Consider the following 19,062-nt stretch of genomic DNA (forward strand, 5'->3'; position numbering starts at 1 on the left):
AACAAAAACTAATAAACATTTAATAAGCACAGATGACGAGTCAGGTACAGGGCTAGGGGCTTGGGACTCTGGGTACAATGATACTGACAAAGACAAAATTAAAATTTTTCCTGCCCTTATGGAGCAACATTTTATGAGAGGAAACCACCTGCACATAAATAAGTAAATATGTACAATAAAAACAAAATAATTTCAGGGTTGAGGCACTAGCAGCCAAGAGGGAATCAGGAATAGCCTCCTATAGGGAGTGGTGCTAAGGTTTCAAAAAATTGAGATGAGGATGGACATTTCAGATTTGGAAGACCAAACCTGGGCAAAGTCTGGAAAGGGAGGCTGGAGGCAGATTGTGGAGAATTTTCAATGTCAAGCAAAAGGTTTATATTTTATCCTAGAGGCAAGAGGGAGTCATGGGAGTTTTTTGAGCAGGGGAGTAACAAAGTCAGATATGTGCTTTATGTCAGTCCAGCAACTAGCTATGTGGAAAATGCATTAAGAGGAGAGACTCCAGTCTAGAAGGCTATCTGAATAGTCTAGGGGAGAGGCACTGACAGCCTGAACTATGAGTGTTGAAAAGGTAGAGATATGAGAGATGCGGTAGTGACAGAATGGAAGGATGTGGTGAGAGCAAGAATGAGGCTGAATGGGCATGGTGGGGAGGATGATAGTGCCCTCAGTGTGAATTGGGAAGTTGGGCTTGAGGGATAAGATGATGAGCTGTTTGGGATTTACTGAGTATGAGATGTCAGTGGGACATGAGGCAGAACATTTACTGAACCAACGTTCAGAAGGGGTCAAACGAGTTCAGAAAGTCACAATAGGACTCAATATATAAATCTGGGAGTCATCAGCACAGAGATGATAACTAAACCCATGGGACTTAATTAAGATCATCACGAGAAGGTATGAGGAGGGAAAAGGGCCCAGGCTAGGTATTCCATTAGGGGCAGGACAAGGATGGGAGGGCAGTGAAGGTCAGAAAACCAAGAGGAATGTCATATAAATCAAAGAAAGGTAAAGAGTATCCAAGAGGTCAACAGTATAGCATCAAAAGCAACAGAGATGAGAACTAAGAGAAAGTCCCTGTATTTGGCAATTAAGAGGTCACTGGGCAACTTTAGGGAGAGCAGTTTTAGTTAAGTGATACAGGTTAAAGTCAGACTGGAAGTGGTTGAAGAGTAAAGGGGAGGAGAGGGGCAGGAGGCAGTAAGTGCAGTCAGGGAGGAGAGCTTAGGCAGGCAAGGGAAGGGGAGGAGGTTGGGAGGTTCAAGTGAAAGTTTTCTAAAGATGGAGGAAGCCTGGGTGTGCTTGTGGGCAGCCAAGAGGGAATCCAGTAACTAGAGACAGACTGAAGATTAAAGAGTGACAGAAAACTTCTGAGAGGATGGGGTCAGGAGAACAAGCAGAGAGGGCTAGCCTTGGGAACAAGATCATCTCATCATTAGAGATTGGATTAAAGGAGAAGAGAAGGGGGAGCTCAGTTAAGGAAGAGTAAAGGCAATTCCTTGAAAAGCCATGTGGGACTAGAAAACACACTGGTAGTAGACTCAGGAAGTATAGTTATAGGACTTAGTCCATCACTACTCAGCATCTCTGGTCCATGAAGGAATGAATAGATATATTCAGGAGGTGAGCTTGGGCAAGGAGTAAGTACATGGGCCTTAAAGCACAGTGCAAAGAATTCAGTACAAAGTTCAGCTAGTTAGCTACAGAGTTTGGGAAGGAGGAAAAGGGAAATCAAAGACGAAATTGCAGACAATTGTATATTTATGTATATTGCTCTCTATAGAAACATGTACATATATGTCCTTGAGCACACATATGATGAAACAGAGAGACTGAGAAAGGGAAAAGAGAAAGTAATTGTTGGAGAGTCAGGGATAGAGACAAAGAGAGCTCATGTTTTTAGAGCAGAAGCCCTGAGTTCAAATCCAGCCTAGCCTTGGTTCTGTGATTCAGAACAAATCACTTCCCTTTTCCTGCACTGGGCCTCAGTTTCCTCAACAATAAATGAGACTTGATGACCTCTAAGGTCCTTTCCAGCTCTAAATCTATGATACTGTATGTGTAGTACAAAAGAAAGGGTTCTAAATTTAGAGCAAGAAGATAATGAATTTGACACCCAATTCTTCTAATTCCTGTGTGACCTTGGTCAACCCTTTCTGCCTCTGGGACTATGGACTCAGGATTGTCATGGATGGCAGAGGTCACCAAGTACAACCTTCTTGTACAAAGTGGCTCCAGCTGGGCCACACCACTGCTAGTACGGGTGTGAGGAGAATCTGGGCTGGGGTCTTCCAGGTTTCAAGCTCATGACTCAATCCCCACATGCTGCCTTGCAAAAGAAAGCAAATGCTTAGGGCTCAAATATATGTATATGTGCACACAAACACATTTTTTGAAGGAAGAAAGGAAAGAACAACTAAATACATGGATGACAAACAGAGACAAATGTCTGTCCCACTGACTCACACTCCACAGAAGAGCTAACCACAAGAGCACAAGTGGCAGCACACCTGTATAAGGGGAGAGAGAGGCTAGATTTAGAGCTACAAAGCCTGAGCTCAGATCCTCAGGCTGAGACTTTGGGAAGATTACTTAAACCTCTCTGGGTCTGGCTTATTATCTGGAAAATGAGAGTCTCCACTTATACTATTTACCTTAACAGGCTATTATTAGCAGCAAATGAGAAAATATAAACAAGAATTCTATTACTATAGTATCTTGAAACAAAAATATAAGATGTTACTATAAATATATTTCTGTTATGTTACACACATGATTATATCCTCTTTGGCACATAACATCTTTATCTTACATGCTTTTAATATACTATTAATTTTAAAGCTGTGCTGAATTTCTGCAACTATAGGCACAGACGCAGATAGTCTTTTGTTACTGGCTTTAGAGGCCATATCAAATTCAATCAGCGACAGTGCTTTAAAACCTGACTCCCCATTCCACCCTAAACTCTGAATTATGGTGCCACAAGGAATTTAAGATTCCCAGGGGAAATAAAGAGGTGTTCTAAGTCACTCCATGGTTTCGTCATTCATCCTCATCCTTTATTGATCTGATAGTTGCTAAATCTGGCAAGATGTTACAATAGAATAGGAGATAGTTCTAGACATACTTACCTCTTGCTCAGTGAAGAGGATGTCTGTGTAGCAGAGCTGAAAAAAATAAAGGGCTCTCAATGTTATTAAAATTCAGATTCTTTGTCCTGAACAAATGATATCTTAACCTGTATAGTACTATAAGAAAAAAAAAAAAAGGAACTAAAACTGCTGGAGGTCCCCACAGTTAAAAATCAGGCATTTATGACAGTACCTGCCCAACTGCCAATCTGCCCACTAGATAAATAAAATACATGCAACTGGAGAGGAGTACCCTAGAGAATAAGGTGTAAAACCTGGTGCAGCCAGATGGATAAAACCACTCCAAGCCACGAAGGGCCCTTAGAGGGGTAAAGGGAGCAGAAAAGCCTTCTGCAGGAACTCTGCATGTCAGAACAGTCAACTGGTATTTCCTGAATTTAATAGCCAATAGGTTCCTTGTCACTCATTTTCTCTTCCTCTTTGCTATCCAATGCCTCCCCTGGTCTCCAGGATAGGTACTAAGAATTCTTGATATTAAATATTTTCAAAAATACTTTCCTGCCAGCATTTACTGCAGTGAGAGTTCTAGTTACTGCTGTCCCCATTCAGAGACATTTAGATTTCTAGTGAAAACAAGCCCCAATTGAGTATCTGTACACCAGTTAGTAATAAGAAAAGATAAAGTGCATAACTCTAGTTATATTAGGAAGAGGATATAATACTCCAGGGTGAGAATAGACTGCCAAGTTGGCAGGTGAAGATTCTCTGTACTCAAATTAGAATTCATACCACTCTCTCAGAGATCATCAGCAGAATCAACAACTACAAAGCAGCATCTAATAAAAGGTAGGTGGGGGAAGGAGATGACAAAAAAACATCAGAATTCAATCTATGTTATCCACAGTGGTAGCTCTACTTACATCTTGGTCATAGCGCTTCCTGATTTCTGGATGAGTCTGTTCTATTAAACAGTCTACAAAACAAGTCTTCAGGGAAAGAGAAAATGAAATCTGTCAACTACACTGGGAAAAGTATAACATCCAATTACTCCTTTTAAAAAAAAAAAACCAAACACAATTAGGGGAAGGGGAAGAGAAATGATAGGAGGAGAAAAGGCAGTACTGAGAGAGAAAACAGTATTAACAATGAGGCCAGAGGTTAATTTTCAAATGAAATAAGATGAATTATCTCTCAGACAGGTATCCCCTAGGAATTTACTCATAAATTTCGGAGTAAGGTAGCAACTCAGTTAAAGGCTCAATCTTTCTTCTTTTCTCAAGCAATAGACACAAGGCTCAGGAAGAAAGTAACTTATAAACTGTGAGACAAGAAAGGTGGCCATTCACAGTATAACAGACACCTGGAATCAGGAAATTTATTTACCACCCTCACTCTCACTCAATCCATCCAATTTTCAGGAATGAACAATTAATGAAAATGAAGAGGAATCTAATTCCATAGCAGTTACAAGCCTTTCTTACTTTGCCATGGTGGAGATGTCCACATAAAGTCACATTTCTGATCAATTCTGAGTTGTCCATCAAGTCTGCCAAGAAACTGAAAAGAAAGAAGGGTGAGTTTCAAATGGTCTCAAAAGCAGGGGATCTATGCTTCTTGAATTATTTGAGAAATTTCAAACACCCAAAATTATGCACATTTCAGTTTCATAACATTTGGAAAATGAAAAAAAAAATTTTCTACTTGGGACTTTAACAATCTGAAAGCCTGTGAAAATGAAAATGTAAGTAAGCATTTCTCCTATAGCTATACAGATATTATAGAGGCAGCTAGATGGCGCTATGATCCAGAGCACTGGCCCTGGAGTCAGGAGGACCTGAATTCAAATTAGATCTCACACACTTACCTTGTGACTCTGGGCAAATCACTTAACCCCAATTGCCATGTAAAAAACAAACAAAAACAGCTATTATGGCATTTAGGATGGAATGGCTCACTAATAAAGTCATTTGAACAGCAGAACTACACCCGGAAATGCATGCTTTGGAAAACTACTAAATGTTATATATACTGGTTTTTATTACAACTATAAAGTAAATATATTTGATTGTTTTTCTATTTTCCTTTTATGAAATACACTAATACTAATACATCTAAATGAGTGTTGCCAACTTCAAAGAAATTATTCTAATTAAATCTTCTTTAGAAGTTGTCATTTGGAATTACCATCTGACCTAGGTCACAAGTTGTACTGGTCACAAACTGGTCCCTTTATTTCATAATTATAAGTCATTTGTATGATTTATGGTATGAGGCAGTCTATTACCAGCCAAAGCTGCAGATGTCTGAACCTTGGATTTGGTCAGTGAAGAGAATATCTAGTGACAACTCAATATGACCAGTATGAAAAGGCAACAGCGCAAGTTCTGGTCTTACAGAGTAGCCTGGAGCCCTGGGATCTTAAGTAACTTATGCAGGACCATAACATCTGTGTCAGTTAGAAGAACCTGAACTTGACTCTATTCCTCTGTACTGTAGCTACAGGTATCTTTTGATTATTTTCACAAATCCACCCTTGAAGATGGAAGATTTGCTATCACTGAAGATAGTGAAGGACAGTGACAGGAAAACCACACAAACAACCCAAAATGAACGTTGCAACATTCCCTACTAAAGACAGGGATGGCTCCAAAGAAGAGATAGGAGGAAGTACTTCTCCCACTCTTTTGAAGAGGGGGAAGGTCCATGGATGGAGACTACTAATTTTTTTTTTTGATGTTTTAACCCAATTTGCTGATTATTTCTTCTTTTTTTCCTTTAAAAAAATCTTTTGAAATATGAGATGCTTCTCTGGGAAGGAAAATATAGGGAGAAATTTAGGATATATAAAAAAACATCAATAGAAATTTGTTTTTAAAAAAAATGACATGATTTCTGAAGGCAACTCTAAGGAGAAGTTCTAAAAATGTTTGAGCAATGAGAATATCAGTTAAATTCAAGTACAGCCTTAAGTATATTTTTCAGAGTAAGTAAAATCAAAAGCAGCATGCATTCGATGGTCAGGCCCAATGTTTCTGAACATTATGTCCATCACCTGATGCTGTCCCCATTCCAAGTAAAGTTTGGAAAATGTTTATTTGCCTTATTAATCAAAACCCAAAAAGGTTGTTGCTAGGATCTTGAGAATCATGTTACTTAATACAACATCAAAAATTAATAGCATTTCATTCTGTTTTAAAAGGTCCCTGACACTACTACCAAGTAAAAGGTTAAAGACATGAAACTGCAGATCAACCAGCACACACTTAGCCAGAGTTAAGATTTCCCAGCCAACAACCCAAACTGACCTTTGGTTAGGAGAAATTTTGCTCCCACAATCCATCTACGTGCCATCCTCCTACCTTGACCCAAGACTATTTCTAAGCTCTTTCAGTAGAGAAGGTGAAAACTTTGCTACTTACTCCATTTCATACACTGTGACCGGTAATGTCTGCTCCATCAGAGAGAATTTCTTGGTTTTTACAGGTTTAATAATCGGCTCTGAGGAAGAGATATAACGAATACGGTTATGTTCAGGCAAAAATAAATGTACATGTCTGTTCCTATATGTGAATTAATAATAGCTAACATTTATTTGACGTTTACTATGTGCCAGATCCTTACAATAGACCTGGGAAGCAGAGGCTATGATTGTTCCCATTTTACAACTGATAAAGATGAGATTAAATTATTTGCCCAGGGCTCCCAGCTAATAAGGGTCTGAGGCTGAATCTGAGCTGAGGTCCTGACTCCAAGGTAAGCAATCTATCCACTATACCACTTCTATGAATGCATTTTATCCTTGAGAGTACAGCGAAGAGAAGTGAAGAAGGGACTTGCCCAGGTTCACACAATCTCTTTCAGACCTCCCGTTGGCTCTTCATGCTCTATTCTATTCAATAAACATGTTGGGAGCATCTTCTACTATTTGCAAGGTACAATACAAAATAAATTTTAAAAATAGCTATTGAGCTCAGAGAACATACAACATTGTAGGAGAGACAAGATGGATATATAAAGAATTCTGATCTAGATCGCTGCATTCTTTAGAATAGGATAAGGGAACAGGATATATAGGATATCTTTATCCTATCTAAATGGTCTAAAGATGGAGAAACCATACTAATGGCTATTTAGACAAAGAGAAAGAGGATATAGGAGCTGAGTTTTGATTTCAGTTAACTGATGAGGAAAGATGGGATTGAAGGGAAAAAAAAAAGCTCACTCCTAGCAAGAAATTCTGGCCAGAGAGGGAATTTCTGAGCTCATGATCTTGGGCACTCCAAGCAACATGAAGCCAAAGATATAGCATGTGGGGAGACTACTGGAGTAGAATATAGCTTGAGCTTCTAGGAGCTGAGACCACAGAATCATGACTACTAATTATTAAAAGGTGTCATGTGGACTGTAAGATTGCCCCTACTTCCAAATGCTTTTCTGCCCAGAGGAATTAAAATCACAGAAAGCAGAAAAAGTTAAAGGAATTGGGTTGGGTTGGCCTGGAATAGAAAAGGTTAAGATTAAGAAGAAGACTCTCAACAACTGTCTCTAAGGACATAAAAATTATTTAAAGGGGAAGCTAGGTAGCACAGTGAATAAATTACCAGTCCTTAAGTCAGGAGGACCCAAGTTCAAATCTGACCTCAGACACTTAACACTTCCTATCTGTGTGACCCTGGGTAAGTCACTTAACCCTAATTGCCTCGGCAAAAAAAATTAAAATTTAAGGATGTAGACAATGGTGGAAGAGGTAGAGTAGCATAACGGATAGAATCAGCTTCAGAGCCTCAAGAACAGAGTATTCACCTCTTAAGTGTCAACGAGTGAAGTCAAAAGAAATTTCACAGACCCTCCTCCCCCCAAAAAATCTTCTACGTTCTCCTAAAGAGAGCTGGATGTGACACTGCTCTTTTCCCAAGCAAACAATCTGACTAGATACTAATAAACCAAAAATTACTTTGTCCAGCCAACCATCCCTGAATAATTCCACTTAATTTTATTTACTGTATTAATTGGCACTTACCCTCAGCACACATTCTTGGTTGCAAGTATATTAACTCATTGATTTACGACTTTAGCTGGTTACTAAGCATTTATTAAGCACTTACTGCATGCCAGGCACTGTACTAAGCACTAAGGATAGACACAGGCCCTACTCTCAAGGAGCTCACAGTCTAATAGAGGACAACATACAGTCATATGAACAAGCTATGGGCAGCATAAATTAGAGAAAATCAAGAGAGGAAAAACACTAGAATTAAAGGGCAATAGTAAAATCTTCCTGTAGAAACCGAGACTTTAGCTGGACTTGAAGGAGGCCAGGCTAGGGAAGCCAGGCAGCAGAGCCTTCCAGGTATGAGACTATGCCAGATAAACATGCCCAGAGTTGGGAGATGTACTGTTTTGTTTGAGGAAAAGCAGGTGGTTATGAGAAGTTCTGAATGCCAAGCAGAGCACCATCCTTGACCTCTCTGCTACCTCTAATATTAAGAAAAGACCACTGGAAAGGGAGCAATACAGCTCTTCCTAATTCCCTCCAAACAACTTTAAAATTATGAGTCAAACAATTCTGCAGCAACACGGCCAGCAAAAAGTTGGGATAAGACATTTTTCCAGCCCAAGATAACTCAGGAAGGAGATGATGGTGACACTGGGGACAGGGCTGGTCCTGAGAGAAGCAGCAGCACCAGTTTGGGTATTGGGTGTTGCTACAAAAGCAGCAGGAACAGCAGTTTAGTAAGGGAGCTGAACAACTGGTCAAAAAGAGACACTGTGAACCCCTGTGCTAGCACTGGTGACAGGGCTAAGTGCTGTCTGTTTGCCTATGATTCAGTTCTGGGGAGCAGTGAGGACCAGACTATGGAGAAGTGCTTGCAGGTCGCTACATGGGAGCAAGAGCTCCTCATGGATAAGCTTGAGTACAAACCAGGAAAACAGTGATCATAACACCTTGGAAGCACCAAAAACTGGCTGTGAAACACCCCCCCCTCCCCCAGAACTATCTGTGAAGACAGCAGGGCAAAAAAGCCTGAAGCTTGCGATAGAGCCCACTCTCTTTTCCCCACTAGGTGAGCAGAGCACATCTTTAACATAAAGTTCAAAATCAAGAAATAGGCTGGAAAAATTAGCAACCAATGAAAAGAACTTGAAAATTAAAAGAGAAAAGATCACTGGGTTTGGACATTATTAACTCTTGAGAATGGTTCTAATTGAATGATGAGGTTGAAAGCCAAACTATAAAGAGTTAAGAGAAAAGAAAGTAGAAGCATTTGATTCTTAAAAAAACAAAAACAAACAAACCAAAAAAATCTCTCTGAGACAAGTACTGCTGATATTATTATCTTCATTTTACAAATAGGAAAGATAAGCTCCAGAGAGGTTAAGTGAGTTAAGTGAGAGGGAATATGGAGGGAAACAGGAGGGAAGGATTTGAATTCCAGGTCCCTCTGAGACCAAGGCCAGGACTCCCTGCCTCAGTAACCCAGGACTTAGTCCAGGAACACAACGACTTACCCGTGAGTGGCTGAGTGTCTTCTTCTTGCACAATTGTCTCTACCTCGGGGCCATAGACTTCCTCAGCAGTTGGGTAGTATTTCTTGTCCTCATGCAACACCACTTCCATCCCAGGGTGATCATCATCGTGGTCTCCTATGTCATCATCGTCATCATCATCATCCATCTGAACACAAAAAGGGAATGAGACAAGAATGACCAGCACTTTTTTTATTCAATATGAATGAGGAATAAATGAGGGAAGATACTTTTTTTTTACTTAAAAAAGCACTGATCTCATTCACCTTATTACTTCTTGTCAGTTAACCTTAGTCAGTTAGAGAAGGATCCTAATGAAGCCAGTGTGGCAGCTTCACATACTATGCGGACCACATTTCCCTCCCTTCAGTTTTCTTCTGTTTACTTTTTGGCCTTTCTTTTTATTCTGTCCCTTCATAGCAAGTACACCTGCTTAAGCCTAACAAGACAGGTGTCAACAATGTTTATTGGGCACCACCAACCTCCCAGTCATCCGGGGTTCACAATCCTGATATCAACTCTCACTCGGCCAGAATCACAACTGCCAGAATCACACATCCTATCCACCTACTACAAAACCTCTCTCAAATGTGCCCTTCTTTCTGCTCTGGGTCAGACTTTCATCACCTCTTGCTTGGACTACAAGATAGCAGAGAGAGCATTTCAAATGGTGTTCCTGTCCCAAGCCTCTTCCCACTCTAATCCATTCTCTCTCCAGTTAGGATTTCCTAACGTGGTAGTCTCACCATATCACTGCCTCACCACCTACTAAATAAACTCCTGCGACTTGTTATGACCAAGATTAAATATAAACTGTGTTTGTGCCAAAGAGATCATAAAAAAGGAAAAGAACCTAAAATTGTGCAAAAATATTTACAGCAGAGAAACAAATAGCAAAATAATTAGAAATCAGAAATAAAAAATACATTGAAAAAAAGTTAAAATAAAAGATTAGAGCAGAATCTATTATACTTTAGCTAAAGAATAAAAGGCAGAAATAGCAAGCAAGATCTCAGACAAGGCAAGAGCAAAACAGACCCAATTAAAAGAAATAATCAGGAAGACTATTTTGTTGAGAGGATTATCAAAAATTTTTTAACAGAAAGTTTCTCTAATAAAGGCCTCATTTCATATATAGAAAACTAAGTCAAAGTAATAAAAATAAGAGACATTTTCAAATAGAAATTGGCCACAGGATATGAAGAAGCAATTTTCAAAACAAATCAAAGTTATATATACTTATATGGAAAAAAGCTCTAAATCACTATCAATTAAAGAAATGCAATTTCTTTATAAGAAATGATAAATGAAGGGCAGCTAGGTGGCGCAGTAGATAGAGCACCAACTCTGAAGTCAGAGGACCTGAGTTCAAATGTAATCCCAGACACTTAACACTTCCTAGCTGTGTGACCCTGGGCAAGTCACTTGACTCCAATTGCCTCAGGGGGAAAAAAAAAGAAAGAAAAATAATAATTGCTGAAGGGGATGGCAGAAAATAGGCATGCTAATACACTACTGTTATAGTTTCAACTATTCCAATCATTCTGGAAAAAAAATTGGAACCAAGCCCAATGGGTGGTAAAACTATGTGTTATCTTTTGACTGAGCAATGCCAGTACTAGATCTGTACACCAAATAAGTAAACAGGTTGTGGCATATGATTGTGATGAAATACTACTGTGCTATAAGAAATGATAAAGGGATGGTTTCAAAGAAACAACAAGACTATATGAACTGATGCAAAGTGAAATTTGAAATCTGAGAGTTCACTGTGCACAGTAATAGCAATGTTGTAATGATGGACTGTGAAAGACTTGGCTATTATAATCAATACAATGATCTAAGACAATTCCAAAGGATTCATAATGGGAAAAAATGCTATCTACCTCCAGAAAAAGAGAACTAATGAATATTGGGTATAAATTGAAGTATAATTTTCTCAGTTTAAGATTTTTCTTGGTTTGGTTTTTTCCCCCCTCATATGGCTAATATGGAAATGTTTGCCTGATTTCATATATATAATTGATATTATATTGCTTGTCTTCTTAGTGAATGGGAGAGGGGGGAAGGAAGGAAAAAAAGAATTTGGAACTCAAATTTGAAAAAGAATACTAAAAATAAACAAATAATGAATTTGAAGAAGATAGACAAAATTCCAAAATGTCATATCTCCTGAAAAATTTTCATCACTGAAAGAGGAAAGGAAAGGAAAGGATTTCAGATTCTCTATCCTGGCAGTTAGATAGCACAGCAAATAAAAGATTAGCTTGGAGTTAGGAAGACCTGAGTTCAAACATTAAGATACTAGTGCCTAACACACTAAGATGTGTGACTCTGGGAGATCTAGTTTCCTCAACTATAAAATGAAGATGGTAACAGCACCTACTTCCTAGGAGTATTATAAAGATAAAATGAAATTATATCTATCAAATGCTTTGCAACCTTAAAGGCCAGCTATTCTTCTTTTTTTGGCGGCAAGGCATTTGGGGTTAAGTGACTTGCTCGGTGTCAGAGCTAGTAAGTATTGAGTGTTTGAGGTTGAATTTGAACTCGGGTCCTCCTCACTTCAAGGTCTGAGTTCTATCACTGCATCATCTAGCTGCCTACCTATTATTTTCAGTGACAAAATTTCATTGCCCCATCCTGGGGGGGGTGAGGGGGTGTTAGTAAACTTTATTTTAAAATAGTCTTACCTCATCAAGATCTTTGGCTTCTCTACCCAATTCATCATCATCTTCATCAGAATCTAGCTCTGGTCCAATATAATTTCCAAACTCATCATAGAGGTCTGTGTCCATGATGCTAAATATCCATAAAAAAGAAGAAAACAAAAATGAGTAATCTCTGGGCAGAAAAAGAAGGATTCTATATGTTCTTTCTTCTGGTTATGAATAACTATCTTTAAACTAGTCTCTATTTCACAGACTATTCAAAATGAACACACATCTATTCAGAACTGCTAATTTTTGCCCCTTCCTACTTCTGTTATGCTACCTGCAAAGCAAAATACAATTATCATGCTGTATGTTCCTTGAAGGCCAATAAATAAAGTTTCCTGTGTTTCTATACTATTTCTCCTACAGAGCAGCTCCCTGCAAGCTCCTCCCCCTGCAAGAAATACCAACTTAGCCTTAACTATTTTCTAAGATTAACCTGTTTGATGGAAACTTTGTGAGGTTTAAAAGTACTATTTGGCTTCCTAGAATTTTTACATTTTCAAAATACTTTAAGAACTGTTCCCATTTTATCTAAACTTATAAGTTCCATAAAGATAAGAATGGGCTCATTTATGTTTTACATCTCTCCAGCAAACAGCAAAGTGTCTTTCACACAGAAAGTACTTAATAAATATTTCTTCACTTATATACTCTCAGTGTTGGTTAATTGACTAATTTTTACTCAACCTACTTTTTTTCCTCTCTCTTTCTTTTTTGGGATGGTTAGGTGGATAACAAAGGGATACATTTGGAAGTGCAGGCAATATAAAGAAAAAAGACATCAACAAAATATTTTAAATCAAACACTTATTGAATCAACTTTGAGTAAAGGCATGAACATGCCTGTATGTCCCTTACTAAGCTCCAGTGCCCCAAGACTATAAAGCGCCTCTAGTTCTACAACTGGCCCAGCAGAACTATATTAGCTCAGGCAGGTCCTAGCTAGGCTAGAAAAATGTCTTGTACTGAGTACAGTTCAAGAATTAGATTAACTGAATATTCAATAACAGAGGGTATGTTACATAGTAAATCACCAAATAATGACCTGTTTATTTTGTTTTTAGCTAGGACCACTTAATAAACTCTTCCAAAGTGTGTCAGGATTTAAATGCTATGTATGTATGTACGTATGAAAGAACACATTCTCTTGGTATTTGGGATTAAGGACTCCAAAAGCCTTAGAGCAGTTTAAAACTATTAAAGCTTAAAGATACTATATATATAGTCAGTAGCACTCTGAATAACAGAAGCAGACTTTTTATCTGAAGGCCTTGGATTCACTGCTCTAACACACATGATGACAAGGGGGTGGTCTAGTATAATTAGTTAGACCTGAATTCAAATCCGTTTCAGAAATTTACTAGCTGTGTTTGACTTCGATAAGTCACAACCTGACACTCATTTTCCTCATCTGTAAAATGGGAGTGATAACAGCCACCTACCTCAAAGGATTTCTGTGAGGAACACCTGAGGTAACACATAAAGCTCTTTATAAATCTTAAAGTGCTTTATAACCGTTAGCTACGATGATGATGTCACTTAACTTCTTGGGACCTCATTAGTCACATAGGAATAAAGTACTTATGACTTCAGAATTATGGGGAGAAGAACCTTAAAGCATTTGGATAAAATTCACACTGTTTATTTAATTCAACATATCCTTATTTAAAGTATCTATTAAATTTCAGGTGCTGGAGGAAACTACACGTTTGTGAAGCGTTTAATTACATAAGCGTCAGACACTGTGCAAAACACAACAGTTTCTGCCCTCAAGAAGCTTCCATTCTATTCCTTGTACGAAGAGGCACGCAGCAGTTAGGAAACCTGCCCACGGTTACCACCAGCCCAATCAGTGACATGCCGGTCCCTCCCCACCAGCTCCAGGCCCGGCCCACTCATGCCCGCTTCTCGTGGGAGCCCGAGAACCGCGGACTGAGGAGAGTCCGGTCGTTCCCCTAGGCCTCAGTTTCCTCCTCTGTAAGATGGAAGTTTTTTTTTTTTAAGATGTGCCCCCTCCACCTCTGCCAGCCTCGGATCCCATCCGGTCCAGTGTACTCCCTGAGGTCTGGCCGGTAACTCCTCACCTGCAGCTTTAACTCCCGAATTTCGATACCGCGCTTTCTTCGCCAGATGTGCCGGAGCTTGCGACACTCGTTAGGAAGGACCCCTGGCCTCCCGAAGATGTGCCAGACCATATGCGACGCTCATCAAGAAGGACCCACGCGCCCTCGGGGCCACGCCCCTTTCAGCCGTTTACAACCCTTATGCCTGAGTTGCCGGAGTAGGATAGTTCCACTCCAGTGTGACGGGATGATTTGAGGGGGAACCCGGAACAGGTCGGAAGTGAAAGCTTAACGGCCTAGGCGAGATCGAGAGAGCAAACGCGGCGTTCCCCTGATCAGGCGTCTCGATGGCAACTCGAACGGGGAAGGGCCTTCGGCATGATCACGTGGCTTTCTTGAGTCAAACAGTTGCTATGCAACGGCCTCGGCGTGGCTGGAGACAGAGCTGCCACTGTAAGGGAGGGGAAGAATTAGTATTTTTCTTGGGATTGGGGTTTTAGAAAGTGGTGATGGCTGGTTAGGAATTTAGGGTAGGTTTCCGTTCTGCTCTGCAAGTTCTCGAGGCAGTTGGAACTGGGTCAAGAGCAGGACGCCTGGGCTCTGTGTGGTCTGTTTACCTGGAGGCAGGGGGTGGAGTTGGGGATCTTCTTGCCCCCGGCTCTCCCGCCCTCCCCCCACCCCGACAAAGCTTTTCTGATGGACGCATTTGGGGGTGGCGGAAAGTCGCGGTGCGGTGGAAAGAGCGCTTGCTCTGGAGTCAGGATCGGAGAGGTCTACCTGTATCACGCTGGGCAGGTGGCCCAATCTCTCGGGTTGGTCCCCCAGGCTTGAACAGGATAAGTTCTGAAGGAGCTTTCCAAAGAGGGGGTGGAACAGATGTGTGCTGTAGATGCTAATCTTAAAGATCTTAATCTGTTGGTCTTTGCTGAGAGTAAGGGAGGCCACAGTAGTGTTGAGCTTTTGGGGTAGCTCCATCAACCCACTGGTGCAGGGAGCTAGCTTGTACTGAGACCTAGGAGAGAAAGGATAGAAGGGACTAAAACTGAATAGAAGGAAAAGGTTCCCTTCATTCACTTTTCTGTTATAGCCCAATTCAGGAAATGTTTATGAAATGAATAATTTGTGCAAGACACAAGCCTTAGGCACTGGTTTTCCATTCATCCACAGCCACTCGGGCTACTTCTTACATGTGTCTGCTGAATTTGGACCATGTAATATTAGGGACTCCAGCAGATAGCAAGGCAGCGAGGTCACGAAGCATCCTTTCTAACCAGCTCTTCCTGTTAGTCTTACATCTCCTCCTGGCTCGGCCATTACAACTGAGGAGGCTGGGAAATGTCATTCACTTCATTCCCTTAGAAAATCGAGCAATTGTGGATTCTACTCCCATCCCACTACTACCTCTGATTTGGATAAACAAGACTTGGAATTTATCCTAGGCTCAGAAGGAACTATAGTCACATCTGCTGTGTGAAGCCACTTGCTCTTCTTTAGGCCACTCCAAGAGAGTTCTTAAGAAGGACCCTCTAGAGGCCGAATCCTGAGGGGCCGACAATTTCAGATGGCTTTTTATTTCAATAAGGGAACTGACAGCATATGTGCCAATTTAGTCTTTATAGTTTAGAAGCAGGTCTAAGTGGCAAAACTAAGTAAAAGTCCTTCATGGTGGATAGAATACTGGACTTTCAATCAGGGTAACTTGAGTTTGAATACTGTCTCAGACATATACTACATGTATGACTGTGGACACTCTGAACCTCAGTTCCTCATCCATAAAATGGGGATAATAGTATTTATTTCATATTGTTGTTGTGAAATATATAGGGTTACACCTATGTATATGTGTATGTATGTGTATGGACAATGTATGTGTAATGCTTTTTGTAAACCTTAAAGAATTATGTAAACATTATCTATTATTATTTCTAATGAAACAATGGCTTGAGTTGGGACCATGGACCATTGCTGCATCTTTTAAATCTTTTCTCTTTAAAATGAGGACATTTAATTTTTGCACTCTTCCCTTTGAGATGAGTGATAATTTGGATAAAGTGCTTCAACCTTTTAGGGTGGCAAAGAGTTATCATGATGAGTAACTTTTTCCTGTGGCAAGGTCTCACTACTGTGCTTCACCCCTTTTTCACTCCCAGGTTCTGGATATGGAAAAGACTGACACCATTGATTTTAGGGCTCTGGAGAAGGAGTTACAAGCTGCAGTAGCTGCTGATGAGAAATATCAGAGAGAGAATGCTGCCAAGTTCCGGGCTGTGGAACAGAAAGTGGCTTCCTATGAAGAGTTCAGGTTAGCTCATGCAACTTTTCCCCAGAGCTGTCATCCCTCCATTATGTGACCCAGTTAGCCTAGCTAGTTACAGCACCACATTCCTTTTGGGGTTCAGTAGCCATGAGGGCAGTAGCTTCATACCTTCACATCTGGTGTGATTCTTTCCTCCAATACTATTTTTTGCCCACAGGGACATTGTCCTTGCATCACATCTGAAGCCTTTGGAGCGGAAGGACAAAATGAATATCAAGAAGACAGTGCCTTGGAACTCTCTTGTGACAAGTACCACTGCCCAAAAAGGCATCACTCAAGAGGAGAGCACTGATATTTCCCAGGTGAAATAGCCATTCCATGGACCCTTGGAGAAGCCTAACCCTAACGTGTAGTACTTCTCTTTCTTAATTATCTTTTACAGCGCTTTAACTAGTAGAAAGTTTCCCTAGACAAAATCCAATCCAATCAATAAACAATATCAACATCAATAATGTGTTCCAGACACTGAGCTAATAAGCAGGGGGTCTTCAGGGGCTCGGTGTCCCAGAAGACAATCTTACTAAGGTTCTACTGTGCCATAAAGTACAGAACCACTTGTGTGTGTAGTCATATTTACAGGGGATGGTTCATCTTTCAAGAGTTGTAAGGGTGCATATGTGCTCCAGGCATCCTGAGAACCTCAAGGAAATGATCTTTTCTGGGGAAGAGGCATTCTCTACCAGGTCATTGCCTTGAGGGAAAGCCTCATTCCCCTTGTATTTGAGAAATCCCAATCATTTAGGTTTAGAATACACAGTCTCTGGGCTGTGACAAGTACAGGGTAAAGAGCCAACTCATGATTTGGATAAGCAGTCAGGCTGTCAGAGCTCGGCCAATCAGAGCTGTCTCTCAGAATCCACCACCTTGGCCAGGCTCTCTGTACTCTCCAGAGCAGAGGTGCCAAACCCTAATGGAGATGGATTGTATTGTGTTATATTTTCCCAGTTCAACAACTGTTTACATGCTGTAACTAGCAGAAGCTGCACCAAGTCCAGTTGAGGGAATGAGGACTCCAGGGGCTCAGTGTCCTGGAGGATATTCTGCTAAGGACATATGGTATAGAGTACAGTCCCACATAGTGACGTGTGCAATTGAATGAGGAAACAGAATCTGCCAGTTCTCGGCCATTCAGATCTTACCTTTAGATTTCCAAGGCCTGTGGCCAATTTCCCATCTTAGAATAGACTATACCTGCTTTTCATAAATGGCCATTATGCGATGCGATGTTAATTTCAGACCCCGTTCCTCAGGCTCCCCCTTGTGCCTGAGAAGGGGCAAGTTTGAAACCGCCTGTGTCATGTGAGGGAGGGCTGTATTTTTCCTAAGATAAATTGAGTCAGTAGAAAAGCTACGAATAGAGCCTGCAAGTATTGACTCCTAAGTGTCCTAACTCTGTTCACTTTTCCCTTTGACCTAGAAGGGAGATTGTCAGCCTGAGACATCGACAGATTTCTACAGGGCATGGCGTCGCTGCTTGCAGAGTGGACCAGAGCGCTACCAGGCCCTGCTGCGGCTTGGGGGCCCCAGCCTGGGCCAGCTTTTCCGGGCGGATGTGGGGTTTGGACTTCTGGGCGAGCTGCTGGTGACGCTGGCAGAAAATTTTAAGCCAGCAGACTGTGCTGCTGTGCTGAGGATCCTTCTTAGCCTGTCCAGGACTGGCCGTTTTGGCCTCAACTTGAACCTGCTGAGCAGTCCTGAGAGGGAGAGCTGCCAAAAATTATTTCAGAAACTCCAAGGTTCGGATGTTACCAGGCCCACAGAGGAAGAACTGAGTCATAGTGAGCAAGAGCTGCTGAGGCCATATGGCGGGCATGACGGGCACGAGAAACTCCTCCAGGAGCTCGCAGAGCTGTACCAAATTGGCTAGAAGTGTTCTCTTTCTCAGGCTACAGGGCAAACCCACCTCACCAGTGGGGGTTTGTTTTTTCCAGACAGCCCTTAATAATACTGGCCATCTTGCTGTCTGATCCCAAAGTTTTCCTCTTTACCTTGTCACTTCACAACTGTGACAAAAGATTGGTTTCATCCATCCTACTTTTAAGTAGCTCTGTATAAACCTATATGACTCCAAACAGCCAAAGGCTCCTATGGGAACATTAGAAAACCACAAAAAATTTGGCTTCTCATCCTTGAAACCTACTAAGAATGGTACCCTGGCTGAAGATTAAAATCCTCCATCCTAATCCTAACCACTGATTCATGCAAGCAGAGTTTTAAAATCTGTGATTATGTTCATTTATGTCTACAAGGATTCACTCCATGCCAATAAAGATATTTTATTGATACTTTGACACTTTATTGGGGGGAATAGCATTTTTCCCCAAGAACTAGTTTTTCTGAGT

The 19,062-nt window shown here is 40.8% G+C and overlaps 2 protein-coding genes across 2 annotated transcripts in view; one reads left to right on the forward strand and one right to left on the reverse strand.

Annotated features, from left to right (window-relative positions):
- EFTUD2 (elongation factor Tu GTP binding domain containing 2) overlaps positions 1-14,512 on the reverse strand; it is a 39,593-nt gene extending 25,081 nt beyond the window's left edge. The window contains exons 1-7 of the mRNA XM_051994862.1: positions 14,425-14,512; positions 12,317-12,425; positions 9,606-9,771; positions 6,515-6,593; positions 4,577-4,652; positions 4,016-4,081; positions 3,135-3,170 (exon numbers count right to left, since the gene is read on the reverse strand). Coding sequence (XP_051850822.1) covers positions 3,135-3,170; positions 4,016-4,081; positions 4,577-4,652; positions 6,515-6,593; positions 9,606-9,771; positions 12,317-12,421 — 528 coding nt within the window. The 5' untranslated portion in view covers positions 12,422-12,425; positions 14,425-14,512. The remainder of the gene's footprint in view (positions 1-3,134; positions 3,171-4,015; positions 4,082-4,576; positions 4,653-6,514; positions 6,594-9,605; positions 9,772-12,316; positions 12,426-14,424) is intronic.
- Positions 14,513-14,611: 99 nt separating this feature from the next.
- Positions 14,612-19,005, forward strand: CCDC103 (coiled-coil domain containing 103). Its single transcript, XM_051994866.1, has 4 exons — positions 14,612-14,856; positions 16,554-16,705; positions 16,878-17,022; positions 18,138-19,005. Exons 2-4 carry the CDS (start codon positions 16,563-16,565, stop codon positions 18,585-18,587), a joined length of 738 nt encoding a protein of 245 aa, XP_051850826.1. The 5' UTR covers positions 14,612-14,856; positions 16,554-16,562; the 3' UTR covers positions 18,588-19,005.
- The last annotated feature ends 57 nt before the right edge of the window (positions 19,006-19,062 follow it).

This window comes from Antechinus flavipes, chromosome 4 (genome assembly GCF_016432865.1).
Source record: "Antechinus flavipes isolate AdamAnt ecotype Samford, QLD, Australia chromosome 4, AdamAnt_v2, whole genome shotgun sequence".
NCBI classification, from domain to species: Eukaryota; Metazoa; Chordata; class Mammalia; order Dasyuromorphia; family Dasyuridae; genus Antechinus; species Antechinus flavipes.